The sequence below is a fragment of the Megascapheus bottae genome, chromosome 25, assembly GCF_031878675.1.
Source record: "Megascapheus bottae isolate mThoBot1 chromosome 25, mThoBot2.hap1, whole genome shotgun sequence".
Lineage (NCBI taxonomy): Eukaryota > Metazoa > Chordata > Mammalia > Rodentia > Geomyidae > Megascapheus > Megascapheus bottae.
This window is the reverse complement of record NC_143533.1, coordinates 17,500,792-17,517,420: the sequence shown is the minus strand read 5'-3', so window position 1 is coordinate 17,517,420 and position 16,629 is coordinate 17,500,792. Positions and strand designations below refer to the sequence as shown.

Here is a 16,629-nt window from a genome sequence, read left to right as displayed (position 1 = left end):
AGCCTCCTGAGTAGCTAGGATTACAGGCATGAGCCACCACATGTGAGCTACCACATCCGGCTGTTTTTAAATTTTAAGTACTAGCCAAGACTTAATATTTTTGTTTGCTCATTGAGGGTTTGTTTTGTGAAACAAGGCCTTACTATGTAGCCCAGGCTAGCCTTGAACTCTCAATTCTCTTGCCTCAGCCTCCTGAGTGCTGGTGGCATCTACCATCATACCTAGCTGAAATTTATAACTTTTAATAAACACTTCTGGAATTGTTTTACTAACCTGGAGTTTCTGAAGAATTGGACAAGGGAGCAGATGCTTCTGCTAAGGCAGCTAATGTAGCTAATACTGACGTGGAAGAGTTTCCGAACTGAACAGCAGATACTCCTGTTTCATCTAGGAGAAAAGAAAAAATGGACTTGAGTTTTGAAGGAGCTCAGTCCAAGAGCTATTTCTCATGTTCTAGTTTATCTCACTCAAGTCTCATGGGCAGCTTGAATAGTGGGGTATTCGTTTTTTGTTTTTTTCTTTTGTCGGTCATGGGACTTGAACTCTGGGCCTGGGCGTTGCCCTGAGCACTTCAGCTCAAGGCTACGGCCCTACCCCTTGAGCTATAGTGTCACTTCCTGTTTTCTGGTGGTTAGTTGGAGATAAGAGCCCCACAATACCCAGGCTGGCTTTGAATCATGATCCTCAGATCTTAGCCTCTTGAGTAACTAGGATTATAGGTATCAGCCACTTCGTCAGGCATGCATTCCTTTTTGAAAGGTAACATTGTAGTACACTTTGCAGACTGGCTGCTATCATCTTACCCTCAATATCCAACAGTCCTTTTTTTTAAAAGGCTGAATACCTACGGAGGCATAGAATGTCCACATCTATATCCTCTACACATCTCAATACCTGTGGTCTTGGATGAATTTTCTGAGGATACCAGACCTGTTAGGTTCACCACCCCTCCAGGGCCGATGATGAACTGTGGAGTTGCAGCATGGATCGTCACCGTGTCGGGACTTTCTGGATTTGTGTTGATTTGGTTCTGCATAGCAATCTAGGGGACAGACAGCCAGAGTGTAAGAAAAACATGGGTCACAAGTTTCCCACTGCAGCAGAAGTACGCACACAGATCGCATCCTTTAAGAACTATGTATCCTTGTCCATGGACTACTGAGAGTATAATGGTAGCACACAGGTATGAATTTAGAAGTGTTTCTGTGCTCAAGTGGTAGAGCACTAGCCTTGAGCACAAAGAGGCTCAAGGACAATATCCAGGCCCTGAGTTTAAGGCCCACAATCACCACCACCACCAACAACAAAGGGATGAATTCATACCCTAAAATTCCCCATCCTATTCCCAGTGAAAGGTTTTTATAGGAACCACAACCACTGGACACTCAAGATATTCCACTACTCTGTAGCAACAGTAATTATTTAAATTAAAATTACTTCTTCTACTACATTAGGCAATATATAATAATACTGTATATATAAAGTATTGGCCTTTCCAATTAGTTCCTTAGTCTTCAACTCTCTAGATATAAAGGAAGGAGAAAAAGTCAAACTCATTTTCCTAACATAGTACATCTCTTATGGGAATTTCAATGAAGGCGGAGGATATTAGAGGAAAGAGTTCATTCTCTTTTGGGAAAGAACAAGGAGATAGGTAAGAAGGAACAGTAAATAAGAAAAATAATTTATACCAATGTTGTCTAGCTAAAGAAAAGAGAAGTATTAAAAAAGCAAAAATAGCTGGGCGCAGTAGCTCACACCTGTAATCCTAGCTACTCAGGAGGCTAAGACCTGAGGATCATGGTTCAAAGCCAGCTGGGGCTTTAAAACCTCAAGACTCTTATCTCCAGTTAACCACCATAAAACCATTAGTGGGTGGTACTGTTGCTCTAGGGGTAGGGCAGTAGCCCTGAGCTGAAGAGTTCAGGGGCAATGCCCAAGCCCAGGGGTAGGGCAGTAGTCTTGAGCTGAAGAGCTCAGGGATGGAGCCCCGGCCCAGAGTTCAAGCCCCATGACTGACAACAACAACAAAAAGCAAAAATATGGCTGGTAAGGTAGCTTAGTGGTAGAGTGTTTGCCACACATGAAGTCCTGGGTTCAATTCCTCAGCACCACATACATAGAAAAAGCCAGAAGTGGCACTGTGGCTCAAGTGGTAGAGTGCTAGCTTTGAGCAAAAGAAGCTCAGAGACTGTGCCCAGGCCCTGAATCCAAGCCCCAGGACTGGGAGGAAAAAAAAAAAAGCAAAAACAGGGCTGGGATGTAGCTCAGGAGCAAAGCATTTACCTAGTGAGTGAAATATCCTGGGGTTCAATCCCCAGTACAAAAAAAGGACAAAAAAAAAAAAGCAAAATTAACTCTAGCTACCAATCTTTTTTCCTCTTTTTAAAGATGGTGGAAAATAAAAGAAATAAACTGGACAATGAAGATTGTATTTTAGAATCTCGGCAATCTTACCATTTTAAGTCTTATATGTCTGTGTTGATGGGATTTACCAACTGGGATTGTTATTGAAAGCTTTGTCCATGTTCAAGGGGCTTTAGGGAATGGTAGGGTTGGGAGAAGACAGGTACCTGCTAAAAACCTCAAAGAAACACACTGTAGGAATAAGGATGAAAGGGGAAGGGATTGTCTTGGTAGGAACTAAAGCCAGTACATGGAAATAGAGGACAAGTCACATTTCACTGTTGGTAGTATTCTCATGCACCAAGCCAAAACAAATAAAAATCCTCTCATGAGAAAGGGACAATTATTTTTACAATTGTAAAATGTATTTATGTTGGACTAAATTGTCCTCGAAGCAAAGAGCATTATAATTTTTTAAAGAAAACATTCCATCATTCATTTTGAGACATAATTATGGTGGCTAATTTTTTCACTTTTCTAATAAAATAAATTACCATAGATTTTGAAAACAACACATGGTAACCAAATATGCAACAAAAATAAGTTTCTACAAGGGGAATTAAAAAACTAAATACAGAAGCAATCAACTAATCTAACATTCCATGAAACGATTGTGGTCCTACCAACAGAAATGTGAACCTTACTGAACACAGGAAGTGAAAGAAAACAAAGCCTATGCAAAAGAACTGCGCCCAAACTTCAAATCGAAAGACAAGAGACCCATATAGCTTCATGTTTGTTTTCTTAAACCAAAAGCCAACATACCTGTAAAATCTCTGCTAAGTCTTCATTTCCATTGTCTATTGAAATATCAAATGCAGTTTTACAAAATTTACTTTGCGTGTGGACGTCAGCACCATATTTGATTAAAAGTTCCACCACTTCCTGGTGATTGTGCTCTGTGGCCCAGTGCAGTGCAGTCATCTTCAACATGTCTTTTGCATTCACATCGGCACCATGCTGTAACACATTTCAGAGACGGATAAATACAACAAGAATGCCTGACTGGAAATTCTTGCTTAAAAACAAGAACGGATAGCAAAATTGGCTCTACATAAACAAAGAACATGAAATAATACATTAATCTTACAGGATTCCATGTTGAAACACTATTTATAAGAAACACTATATATTGATAAACACATTGTTAGTTTTTACTTTTCTGAATGTCAGCCAGGGAGAGAATCTAGAACAAAACATGGTTTGTATATTTTTGGCTTGCATTGGATTTCTTTTAGATGGGTTTACCTAAGGGAAGTAGCAATAAATAGTACTATACCATGATATAAATAATAAATGATGGTGAATCACTGTTTCAGGTGGTCCACATCATCCTTTGGCATTTGGATGGCTGAAGCTAAGTCACGTGCACTTTACAGCATTTATTAATCTGTAAACCCTCTAAGCCTAATGCTCCCTTCCACGGGCATTCTGACTGAAGAAAAAGTGGCAACACCCCACCCAAAGGACTGTCTTTCTATTGTTTGACCAAACATACAGTAAAGCCCCTTCAGGGTGCCAGTGGCTCATGCCGTAATCTTAACTACTCATGAGGTTGAGATTTGAGGATCAGAGTTTGAAACCAACCCAGGAAGTAAAGTCCGTGTGACTCTCATCTTCAATTCAAAAGCAAATAAGACAGAAGTAGAGACGTGATTCACTAGCCTTGAGCAAAAGAAACTCAGGAATAGCTCCCAGGTCTCCTGAGTTCAAACCTCAAGCCCAGCACCACCACCCCTCCCCCCCACAAAAAAATAAAACAGTAGAGGAAAAGAGAACACATACCTTTAGCAAAACCTCTACTATGCTGGCGTGGCCCTCTGAAGCTGCCATGTGTAACGGCGTTCGGTCCACTTTGGTTCTGGCATCTCTACTTACACCAGCTCGGAGTAGTACCTCGGTGGTGGAGTAATGCCCATACTGTGCTGCCAGGTGAAGAGGAGATGTTCCCAGCTACCTCGCAGAGAAAAAAGAATCCACACTTCACGGTTATCCTTAACAAACTTCACTATGGTATGCAGTTTCTATTACTGTGTATGGATAAGGCAACTCTATTTACATACAACTCCAAATTCATATACTAGTTAGCTAGTTGATACAGGGTCAGGCTTTATAGCCGCAACAGGCCAAGAACTCTAGATCCTTCTGCTTTTTAAGTGCTAGGGTTACAGGTATGTACAACTTCATTTTTTTTTTTTTTAGCAGAGTGATGGTTATTAGTGGTAATTAAATGATACGAAAACTTTTTTCCTTTTTTGGAGTAATTATATAATTCCACTCTCTGTTACTTTCTGAATTATAAATTCTATCTGTGCTATTTTTTTTATTTTTTTATTTTCACCAATCCTGGGGCTTGAACTCAGGACCTGGTCACTTTTTTTTTTTTTTTGGATACTTTTTTCCTCAAGGCTAGCACTCTGCCACTTGAGACCCCAGGGTCTCAAGCATGCTAAGCAAGCTCTCTACCACTAGGCCACACTCCCAGTCCATTACATTGAATCCAGAGTGACTATACATTGCACATCCCATATGAATATACTTTAAAATCTCAAAGTCCAACTTTTTTTGGGGGGGTGGGGGGCAGTCATGGGGTTTAAACTTAGAACCTGGGTACTGTCCCTGAGCTTCTTTTTGCTCTACTGTTGGCCTTTTTTGAGTATTTTATTGGAGATGAGTTTCACGGCCTTTCCAGCTGGGCTGGCTTTGAATCGCAATCTACAGATCTCAGCCTGCTGAGTAGCTAGAATTACAGGCCTGAGTCACTAGTGCCTGGCTTCAAAGTCCATCTTCGAGTAGATTACTTGGATAAGGATGTCTACTATCAAAGAAAATACTGACCATTCATTTGGTAATTGCAAAATTTGGTAGCAAGTAATTTTATTTTTTACCACTTAAAAATTTTGTTTCTGAAAAAATAAATAAATAAAAAATCTTAAAAACATTACAATGTTAAAGACATTCCTTACCCAGTCTGTAGTAAAAGGAGCGCCATTTGCCATCAAAATACGAACTTCATCATCTTGACCTGCACGAGCCGCTTCTAAAAGCTTCTTTCCCAAATCTACCAGGGACATCTAAACAAAATATGAGAAACTGGACATTAAAATCTTCAATTACAGCTGGGCACGGTGGCTTATGTCTGTAATTCTAGCTACTCAGGAGGCTGAGATCTGAGGATCAAGGTTCAAACCAACACCTGCAGAAAAGGAGCTGAGATTCTTATCTCCAATTAACCTCTAGAAAATGGGAAGTGGGGCTTGGTTCAAGAGTCCGATGGTAGCCTTAAGCTGAAGTGCTCAGGGACAGTGCTCAGGCCACATTCAAGCCCCATGACGCAACAAAAAAAAAAAAAAAAAAAAAAAAAAAAAAATTCGATTACATATTGTGACCTGACTTTTTCTGGTTCCAGCCTTGAGCACAGAGAGGCTCAGGGACAGAATCTAGGCCTCTAGTTCAAGCACCAGGACTGGCAAAAACCAAAATGAAACAAGAATAATTTAAAAATGACTACAAGAAATATTAATGTCCTAATTATTTAAATAGGGGAAAATTAAACAACAAGAACGCAGTACATTCGCAGGCACTGGTAGTTCATGCCTGTAATCCTAGCTATTCAGAAGGCTGAGATCTGAGGATTGTGGTGTGAAGCCAGCTCAGGCAGAAAAATCTGTGAGACAGCATACATGCATCTGGCATATATCATTTTTATATGCAAACAATCTATAGGTAGGAAAAGGCTACACTGTACCATTTAATAGAACAAGATAATTAAATTAGTTGTGAACTATAAAATATTTAGGTCATGTTAAGTGAATAGAACCAATAAATCCAATTTTGTCATGTCCAAACATGTAACTGACCTGGGTATATAGTTCAATGGAAGAGTGCTTGTCTGGCATAGGTAAGGCCCTGGATTTGATCCCCAGTATTGCAAAATAAAAACACCAAAATAGGGCTGGAATTTGGCTTAGTGGTAGAGTGCTTGCCTAGCATTCATGAAGACTCAGGTTTGATTTCTTGGTACTACATATGTAGAAAAAGCTGGAAGTGGCACTGTGGCTCAAGTGGTAGGGCTTTAGCCTTGAGAAAGTCCAAGGACAGTGCTCAGGCCCTGAGTTCAAGCCCCAGGACTGCAAAAAAAAAAAAAAAATCAAAATATCAGCTTGGTATGGTAGTTCATACCTGCAATACCAGCACTAAGAAGGCTGAACAGGGGGATTTCAAATTCAAGGCAGCCTGAGTTACATAGCAAGTTCCTGACTCAAACAAAACAAAACAAAACAACAACAAAAAAAACAGAAACCCCAACCCATACATATATATACACACACAAAACAAATGTCAGTTTATATAATGCTACTACATTGCCTTCCAAATTTAAAATGCCTCTTTTTTAAAGGGAAAAATGATGTCCCTTGCCATTGCAATAACACAATATGAAGCCCTGGGTTTAATTCCTCAGGACCACATAATAAGAAAAGGCCAGTAGGACAGAAGTTTGACCTAGTGGTGTTTGCCTAACATGCAGCAAGACCTGGGTTTGATTCCTCAGTACCACATACATAGAAAAAGCTGGAAATGGTGCTGTGGCTCAAATGGTAGAGCTCTAGCCTTGAGAAGGCCCAAGGACAGCAGTCAGGCTCCCAGTTCAAGACCGGGGACAAGCAAAAAAAAAAAAAAAATCCAGAAGTGGTGCTGTGGCTCAAGTGGTAGAGTGTTAGCCTTGAACAAAAAGAAACTCAAGGACAGTGCCAAGGCCCAGAGTTCAAGTCCCAGGACTGACCATAAAAACTAAACAAACAAAAACACCTACATGAGTAAATCAACTTCTATAATTCTAGGATGCAAAATATATCACATCTGAGAATGCAGAATACCTCAGTAACTATGATTTTAAAACTCCATAAGCAACATAACTGCATTATGTTATAGATTAATATAGCTGTGTTCTCAAATGGTAGCAGTAGCACTGCCCCCTAGAGGGCATTTTATGGAGGCATCGGAGAGAATTAAAGGTAGAGGGCTCTCAACGGTCAAATGTGGGAAATAGTAGAGGTCTAGCAACAGAGAAAAATCAGGTATGAAAAAGAAGTGTCACGTGTTCTGGATAATTTCCAAAGGTTCCACTGAAGACATCTAAAACTAGATAGAATCCAATTAAGATACGAGTATTTTTTCAGTTATTTTTTTCCAGATTGTCTTGAATGTAACCATGGCGTAAACTGATGCTTTGTAGAGAACTACTAAGAGTAGTTTTGTGTTACAAATGTCAATGTCACATCAGTATCTGTATCACCAACATAAGATCTTATCAATCAGCTGCAAGCATGGTATCCTATAGGAACTTGGTTCAGGACTCATTCAGGTACCAAGTCTGTAGATGTTTAGATGCCTTACATTAAATTAAATCCCTTATATCAGAATGTTTGCATATAATCTATGCACATTCTTTCAAACTTTAAGCATCTCTAGATTACCATAATACCTAATAAAATGCAAGTGATCACACAAAGTTTATGAATAGTTGTTTTAGAAAATGACTGAAGTCCTAATATGTTCAAAACACAACTCTTAAGCTGGGCTCAGTGGCTCATGCCTGTAATCTTAGCTACTCTGGAAGTTGAAATCTGAGGATCTAGGTTCAAAGCTAGCCCAGGCACAAAAGGATCTGAGACTCTTATCTCCAATTAACCTTTAGAAAAAGGGAAGTGGAACTTGGCTCCAGGGTAGTGCGGTAGCCTTGAGCTGAAGAGCTCAGGGACAGTATCCAGGCTGAGTTCAAGCACCATGACCCACAAAAGAAAAAAAAAAAGGAAACAGCAGCAGCAGCAGAAGGGGGTGATACAAAATTTAAGATTGAAGATCAATAGACTGGGAAGAAGCACTGTGCCTCAAAAGGGTAGGGTGGTAGCCTTGAGCTGAAGAGCTCAGGGACAACCCCTCAGGCTCAGAGTTCAAGTCCCATGACTGACAAAAAACAAACAACAACAACAAAAAAAAAAAAAACAAGGAAAAGAAGATCAATAGACTACCATGATCAAGGAAGGTCAAAATCAAGTAAGTTCTGTTTTTGTATCAAGATTAATTAGCAAAGCTTTAAATAATGCAAGATGCCAAATCACAACAATCATTTCTGATTCTCACTTGAAAGTCTTAGGGAAAACCCGGTGTATTCAGACACTGATCAAGAAGGGTAGCAGAGCTCCAAGTCAAGTTCCCAGGCCACTCAGCTCCATAGGGTGCTAGATTTAAATGAAATCATCCAAACAGTTAGCAATGAGAACATTTCACTCCAAGGCACACCAAATAACCCCCTTAAAACAAAGAAACATAAGGTAATTCGATAAATTGTAGTGATGTTGAAAATACCGTATACATTTTAGGCCACTTGGCTTAATATTCCTGTCTTCTCCAGATGAAAACAGAGGCCAATTCCACCTTTAATCCTTTTGCTATTAAAAAGCTTATCACAGTCTGACACAAAATGTGCTCTTGCTCCATGTAAAATATCATTTAACAAGAGCCAAAGAGCAACTTCAAACTAGCTACTACTTCTCATATATCCATGCCAACAGGGCCATCTGCTGGCAAGAAAGATTACTATCAATAATTACACTTAAAGTTTATTTTGTTTAGAATTTTCTGAAATGTATAGCTCATAGAGTAGTTGTGAGAATTGTAGTAGTAACTGAACATAAAGGGCAGATGTCGTTTGAAACCACCACAGGAAAACACTAGAACATACAGGTAAAGGCAACTATTTTGTCAATAGGACTCCAACAGCTCAGGAGATAAGACAAATGGGATTAGATCAAATTAAAAATTTTCTGCCCAGGCCAGGAGTTTGGCCTAGTGGTAGAGTGCTTGCCTAGCATGTATGAAGACCAGGGTTTGATTCCTCAGTATCACATATGTAGAAAAAAGCCAAAAGTGGTGCTATGGCTCAAGTGGTAGAGCTCTAGACTTGAGAAAACCCAAGGACAGTGTTTATGTCCTGAACCCAAGTCCAGGACTGGTAAAAAATTTCTGTCCACCTAAGAAAACAATTGCTACCACAATTAAATAGTCCCCAAAATGGGATAAAATCTTCACCAACTACTTCATTGATAAAGCGTTAATATCCAGAGTGCATGCCTGGCATGCAGGAAGCCCTGGGTTAGATTCCTTAGTACCACATAAACAGGAAAAAGGCCACTGTGGCAAATGGTGAAGTTAGTATCCATAATATAGAAATTAAGCCAGGCCTGGCCAGGCACTGGTGGCTCACGCCTGTAATCTTAGCTACTCAGGAGGCTGAGATTTGAGGATCTCAGCTAAAAGCCAGCCAGAGTCCATGAGACTCTTATCTCCAATTAACCTCCAGAAACTCAAAGGTGAAGCTGTTGCTCAAAGTGGTAGAGGACTAGCTTTGAGCAAAAGGAGCTCAGGCCCTAAGTTCAAGCCCCATGACTAATCAAAAAAAAAGCTGGGCACTAGTGGCTCATTCCTATAATCCTAGGTACTCAGGAGACTAAGATCTGAGGACCATGGTTTAAGCCAGCCGAGGCAGAAGTTAGTGAGACTCTGATCTCCAATAAATTACCAAAAAAAGCCACAAGTGGAGCTGTGGCTCAAGTGGTAGAGCCTTGAGAAAAATAGCTCAGGGACAGGGTCCAAGCCCTCAGTTCATTCAAGGCCCAGGGCAGCACACACACAAAAATTACCTTCTGAAAATTATAGAGGGATATATGTAGCCTTTGTCCTCGTAAGATTTTACAAGCTCATCTAAAGACAAAAGGCACTATAGGCTCAAGCCTGTAATCGTGGCTACTCAAGAGGCTGAGATTCAAGGATGCTGATTCTAAGACAGCCCAGGCAGAAAAGTCCCCCAGAGATTCTTATCTCCAATTAACTACTCAAAAACTGGAAGTGGAGCTGTGGCTGAAGTGGTAGAGCTCTAGCCTTGAGGACAGAGGCTCAGGGACAGGTCCCAGGTCCTGAGTTCAAGCTCCACAAGCAATCTCAACAAAGATAAACGAACCAATGGACTCACTTACTGAGGCTCTAATACAACAACTATTAGTTTCTTTTATTAATTTAATTTTTTGTGTGCCAGTACCAGGGCTTCTTGCTTGGCTTTCTTGCTCATGGCTTGTGCCCTACCACTTGAACCACATCTCCACTCTGGCCATTTTCTTCTTTTAAACCACATATTATTATTACCCCAGGAAGATACTGATGCTTGAAAAAGAGTGCCAGGACTGGGATGGGCCCATAGCAGGCTTTGAATCTATCAGGGAGCACAGCTTACCTACTTCTTACACGTAAAAGCAATCAACAGCTGGTTGTTTCAAGTCAACAAAAGGAAGAAGGCTGACTCAAGCCTATAATCCTAATCAAGTGGCTGAGATCTAAAGATCATGGTTCAAAACCAGCCCAGACAGAAAAGTCAGTGAGATTCTTTTTTTTTTTTTTTTTGCCAGTCCTGGGCTTGAGCTCAGGGCCTGAGCACTGTCCTTGGACTTTCTCAAGGCTAGAGCTCTACCACTTGAGCCTCAGCACCACTTCTGCCTTTTTTTTCCCTATATATGTGGTACCGAGGAATCGAACCCGGGTCTTCGTGCATGCTAGGCAAGCACTTTAACCACTAGGCCAAACTCCCGGCCCATCAGTGAGATTCTTATTTCCAATTAACCACCAGAAAACCACAAGTGGCACTATGGCTCCAAGTGCTAGAATACTAGTCTTGAGTGGAAAAGCTCAGGGACAGCAACTAGCCCGAGTTCAAGCCCCACAACTGACCAAACAAAAACCCAAAACATAATGTCAGGCCACTGGGGGAAGGAGAGGCAGCCTACACCACACCCTAGTACAGAAATACCAGCTCCCCAGCCTCAGGCGCTGATTGGAGCTGCCCAAGTAAGAACTGATGGCTACCAGACTCAGGGGCAACCTCTTAGGGCTCGCCCAGGGGGCTGCCCAGGAGCGAATCCCAATAAACTTTCCTCTGCTTGCCTTATTTCTCCTTATAGGCTGTTTTCTTACCTAAAAACTTACACATACATTTCCTCCTTTTATCTCAAGGGTCTCACATTCACCCTCCTCTAGACATTATTGCCTGATGTCTCTCACATCAGTTTTGTTTTGTTGTCAGTCTTGGGGCTTGAACTCACGGCCTGAGCACTATCCTTGAAATTTCTCAAGGCTAGAGCTCTACCATTTGGGCCATAGTATCACTTTTTCTATATATGTGATACCGAGGAATCGAACTGGGGACTTTGTGCATGCTAGGCAAGCATTCTATCACTAGGCCAAACTCCTTGCCCCACATCACAGTTTTTAAATGAAATGAGAAAAGTAAATACAACATACTGTCTGCATTGCACTTTGTCCTTCACTTAATTCATCTTCCTAATAGAAAACATTTTCTATATCTGTATAGTACGCTTTACCTTTTACTCTACAAAGTGGAAAGACCTCCAGTTCTCAACTATCAGAAAAATATCACCGCTTATTTTTAATTCCAAAACAATGCTTTATCTTTTACTCTACAAAGTGGAAGACCTCACCCTGCAGTAAGAGTCCTTCTATCAGTTTTCCCAAACTCCAGCACTTCTGAATCTGGACAACAGCATTTTAAACAATTCTCTTCCCAGTCACTACAATCCCAGACTAATGCCTCCCCTCAGGCGATTTTCCCTCTTTAAGAGGCTATGCTTGGCTGGTTTGTGGCTTAGTGGTAGAGTGGTTGCCTAGTATGTATGAAGCCCTGGGTATAATTCCTCAGTACCACATACACAGAAAAAGCTGGAAATGACACTGAAGTTCAAGTGGTAGAGTGCTAGACTTGAGCAAAAAGGGACAGTGCTCAAGCCTTGAGTTCAAGCCCTAGGACTGGCCAAAAAAGAGAGAGAGAGAGAGAGAGAGAGAGAGAGAGAGAGAGAGAGAGAGAGAGAGAGAGAGAGAGAGAGGGAGGGAGGGAGGGAGGGAGGGAGGGAGGGAGGGAGGGAGGGAGGGAGGGAGGGAGGGAGGGAGGGAGAGAGAGAGAGAGAGAGAGAGAGAGAGAGGAGAGAGAGAGAGAGAGAGAGAGAGAGAGAGAGGCTATTCTCCCTTCTCCCCAACCTAGACTCAGGCCAGGCCCATATTAAAATGATTTGTTCTCTCATGTAGCTTAAGGAGTAATCCTTTCCTTCAAGTTTTCCCAGCACTTGATCCCATAATGGTTATGCTTCTTCTGAAGGTATTGAGCATCTGGATGGCTTGGAGTTTATCTTCTGGGAGGAGGAAGAGTCATTAAAAAAAACAAACAAGTAGTAGCTAAATGCCAGGCAGGGGTAGGGCAGGGAAAGGAAGTCTTGATTAAGGATGGGGAACGGCCTTTTCAGATCAAATGACTAGGGAAGGCCTGTTTAAGAAACAGAGGACTGAGCTGGGCGGTGGCTCACGCCTGAAATCCAAGCTGCTCAGGAGGCTGAGATCTGAGGATCAAGGTTCAAAGCCAGCCCTGGCACAAAAGGACCTGAGACTCTTATCTCCAATTAATCTCTAGAAAATGGAAAGTGGGGCTTGGTTCAAAGGTAGGGTGGTAGCCTTGAGCTGAAGAACTCAGGGTCAGTGCCCAGGCCAGTTCAAGCCCCAAGATCCACTAAATGAATGAATGAATGAATGAATGAATGAATAAATGAATGCAGCTGGGGCAGTGGCTCATGCCTGTAGTCCTAGCTACTCAGGAGGCTGAGATCTGAGGTTCAAAGCCAGCCCAGACATTAAAGACTATGAGACCCTTATCTCCAATTAACCACTAGAAAACAGGAACTGATATTGTAGTTCAAGGGGTAGGGCGGTTGCCTTGAGCTGAAAAGCTCAGGGACCGTGCATAGGCCCAGAGTTCAAGCCCCAGGATCCCCACAATCAACCCAAAAAGAGAAAAGGCACTACATACATAGAAAAGCCAGAAGTGGTGCTGTGGCTCAAGTGGTAGAGTACTAGCCTTGAAAAAGCCCAAGGATAGGGCTTAGGCCCTGAGTTCAAGCCCCATGACTAGTCAAAAAAAAAAAAGAAAGAAAGAAAGAAACCTGCTGCGGAGCTGAGAATCCCCTCTCATTTATCAGGAGGTGGGCACTAGACAGGTGAAGAGGTCATGAGAGTCTGGTCTCCAGGATTGGAAGTAGTGTCCTTTTAAAGATGTGAGAGGCTCCTTAGGTCACAGAGAGCAAGCTCCATCTATAATGGAATATGTCCTTACATACAAGATCTGCTAGCTTCCTAGTCTTGGATTTCTCAGCCTCCAGAACCATGAAAAACAAATTTCTGTTCCTTGTAAGCCACCTGCTGATGGTACTCATGGTACCAAACAGACCAAAGCAGGTGGTCGTCAAGTCCCAAAAGGTATCTACTTCTCCTAAGAAAATGGAATCAGTGTGTCAGGGAGATAGCTGCACTCACGAATGTGCTGCACTACTCAGGACAGCCAAGGGGCCTGTCAGTAGATGAATAAAGAAATGGGCTACTTCACAAATGGAAGACTTCCACCACAAAAATGAATTGAAGTCCTGTCACTGGCAGTAACCAATTGCATTTCTGTCACTTGCAGTGACCTAGACACAACTCGAGGGCATTTAAGTGAAAATTTCAGGCACAATAAGACACCTATCACATGCAAAGAAGCAAAAGTTGGTCTCAAAGAACAGCTAGTACTTACAGAGCCTGGGAAAGCGTGGAGGAGAGAGGATGGCTTGTGGGTGCATGAGTACAGGCGGATAGGAGGAATGACTCCCCAGCAGAGTAAGAGTAGCTGCTGACAATTGATTGCACATTTCAAGGTAAGAGAATGGAGATGATTCTGGATGTCTCCAACACAAATGATGTCTGACATAACTCTTATGCTAACTATGTAGATCTGATCATTACACATTTTATAGAGGTATTGAAATGCCAAAATGTACCCCACAAATGTATGATAACTGTGTCTTTTTTTTTTTTTTTTTTGCCAGTCCTGGGGCTTGGACTCAGGGCCTGGGCACTGTTCTTGTACTTCTCAAGGCTATTGCTTTACCCCTTGAGCCACAGCACCACTTCTGGCTTTTTCTGCATATGTGGTAGTGAGGAATTGAACCCAGGGCTTCGTGCATGCTAGGCAAGCACGAAGCATGCTAGGCCAAACTCCCAGCCCTATGTGTCAATTTTTGACACATTATTAATAATGCAGTTGAAAGGAAAAAGCAGATAATAACAAAACCAATCCCCAGTTGAGTAGGTTTTTCAAGAAAGTGGACAGACATCATCAATTAGTGCCTTTCAGAATATAACTCATGACCCAGTAGCATTTTACATAATCACCAACTAAGTGTAATTTTTTTTCAGTCATGGGGCTTGTACTCTGGACCTGGACACTGTCCCTGAGCTCTTCAGCTCAAGGCTAGTGCTCTAACACTTTGATCCATAACACCATTTCCAGTTTTCTAGTGGTTAATTGGAAATAAGAGTCTCATGGACTTTCCTGCCTCGGCTGGCTGTGAACTGGGATCCTCAAATCTCAGCCTCCTGAGTAGCTAGGATTAACGGGTGAGCCACTGATGACTTTTATTTATTTAGCCAGTCCTGGGCCTTGAACTTAGGGCCTGGGTAATGTCTCTTATCTTTTTCTCTCAAAACTAGCAGTTTTGTTTGATTTTTTTTTTCCAATCTTGGGGCTTGAACTCAGGGACTGAGCACTGTCCTTGGACTTTCTCAAGGCTGGACCTCTACTACTTGAGCCACAGCACTACTTCTGGCTTTTTGTCTGTGTATGTGGTACCGGGCAATTGAACCTGGGTCTTTGTGCATGCTAGGCAAGCACTCTACCACTAGGCCAACCTCCCAGTCCCAAAACTAGTAGTTTTGAGCCACAGCTCCACTTGTAGCCTTTTGGTGATTAACTGGAGTAAGGGTCTCGAAGACTTTCCTGCCTGGGCTGACTTTGAACCATGATCCTCAGATCCCAGCCTCCTGAGTAGCTATGATGACAGGCATAAGCCACCAGGGCCTGACTCAAGCCACTATTTTTTTAAACTATGAGACTGTATCTGTCACCTTGCATACATGTGTGCTAGTGCACAAAAGCACAGCATCATATATATCCATGATTATGTTAAATACACTCTTACAAGGGATTACAATAAAATATTTGGGGAGCTGGGAATGTAGCTCAGTGATAGAAAACTTGCCTAACAAGGCCTTAGGCTCAAGTCTTAGCACAGTAAAAATAAAAGACATTTGCATTTAGAACTTGTAAGTTCTGTAATAAACTATTATATATGTGTGTATGAAAAAAACTAAAAGCAATTAAAACTGAAAGCTACATTTTTTTTTTTTTTTTTTTTTTGCCAGTCCTGGGCTTGAGCTCAGGGCCTGAGCACTGTCCTTGGACTTTCTCAAGGCTAGAGCTCTACCACTTGAGCCTTAGCACCACTCCGGCTTTTTTTTATGTATGTGGTATCAAGGAATCGAACCCGGGCCTTTGTGCATGCTACGCAATCACTCTACCACTAGGCCAAACTCCTGGCCCCTGAAAGCTACTTTTATAGCTGCTATATGGGGCAAAGTTCTAAACTGGCGAATGAGATGGAGTCAGTGAAGGACAGTATGGGGGGCATACCCTGCTCCCCACTACCTCCCTCGTCTCTTCTACATTCCCTTTGCTCACACCCTCTCCCACACAAGCACTGCAGTTCTAACAAGCCTCAAGTTTTGCCAGCATTTCCTCTGCCTAGAAATCCCTTCACCTACATAACAGCACAGCACATTCCCTGACTCCAGGACACCCGTAGATCTTGCAGCTTTCTTTGATGACCTATAGCAGCCATAGCCACCACCAGGTGGTCTCCCTGTCTCATTAGCCCCTTTTCTTCATTACCACTACTACCATGATGTATCTCTTTACTGTGGCCCCCTCCCCAAGCATAAGCTTCAAGTAAACAAGGTCTTAGTCTTGTTTTATTCAATAACTTAACACCAGAGACTAGAACAGAACCTGGCACAGGTTGAGAGCACTTCCGAATAGGCTTTGACAGACAAAAGAAAAATGAAGAACAGGGCCTGGGAATGTGGCTTAATGATAGAGTGCTTGCCTAGCTTCATGAAGCCCTGGGTTCGGGTCCTCAGTACCCAATAAATAGAAAAGGCCAGAAGTGGCATTGTGGTTCAAGTGGTAAAGTGCTAGCCTTGAGCAAAAGAAGGTTAGGGATAGTGTTCACGCTTTGAGTT

At 42.0% G+C, this 16,629-nt stretch overlaps 1 protein-coding gene across 8 annotated transcripts in view; it reads right to left on the bottom strand.

Annotated features, from left to right (window-relative positions):
- Window positions 1-16,629, bottom strand: part of Gabpb1 (GA binding protein transcription factor subunit beta 1) — a 49,374-nt gene that overhangs the window by 18,956 nt on the left and 13,789 nt on the right. For 4 of the 8 annotated variants that reach the window (XM_090358425.1, XM_090358427.1, XM_090358429.1 and 1 more), the window contains exons 2-7: window positions 8,551-8,648; window positions 5,373-5,480; window positions 4,192-4,359; window positions 3,172-3,366; window positions 931-1,042; window positions 274-387 (exon numbers count right to left, since the gene is read on the bottom strand). In XM_090358425.1, the coding sequence (XP_090214551.1) occupies window positions 274-387; window positions 931-1,042; window positions 3,172-3,366; window positions 4,192-4,359; window positions 5,373-5,480 (697 nt within the window). In that variant the 5' untranslated portion in view covers window positions 8,551-8,648. The remainder of the gene's footprint in view (window positions 1-273; window positions 388-930; window positions 1,043-3,171; window positions 3,367-4,191; window positions 4,360-5,372; window positions 5,481-8,550; window positions 8,649-16,629) is intronic. The other 4 variants (XM_090358431.1, XM_090358430.1, XM_090358424.1 and 1 more) reach the window with 1 other exon arrangement.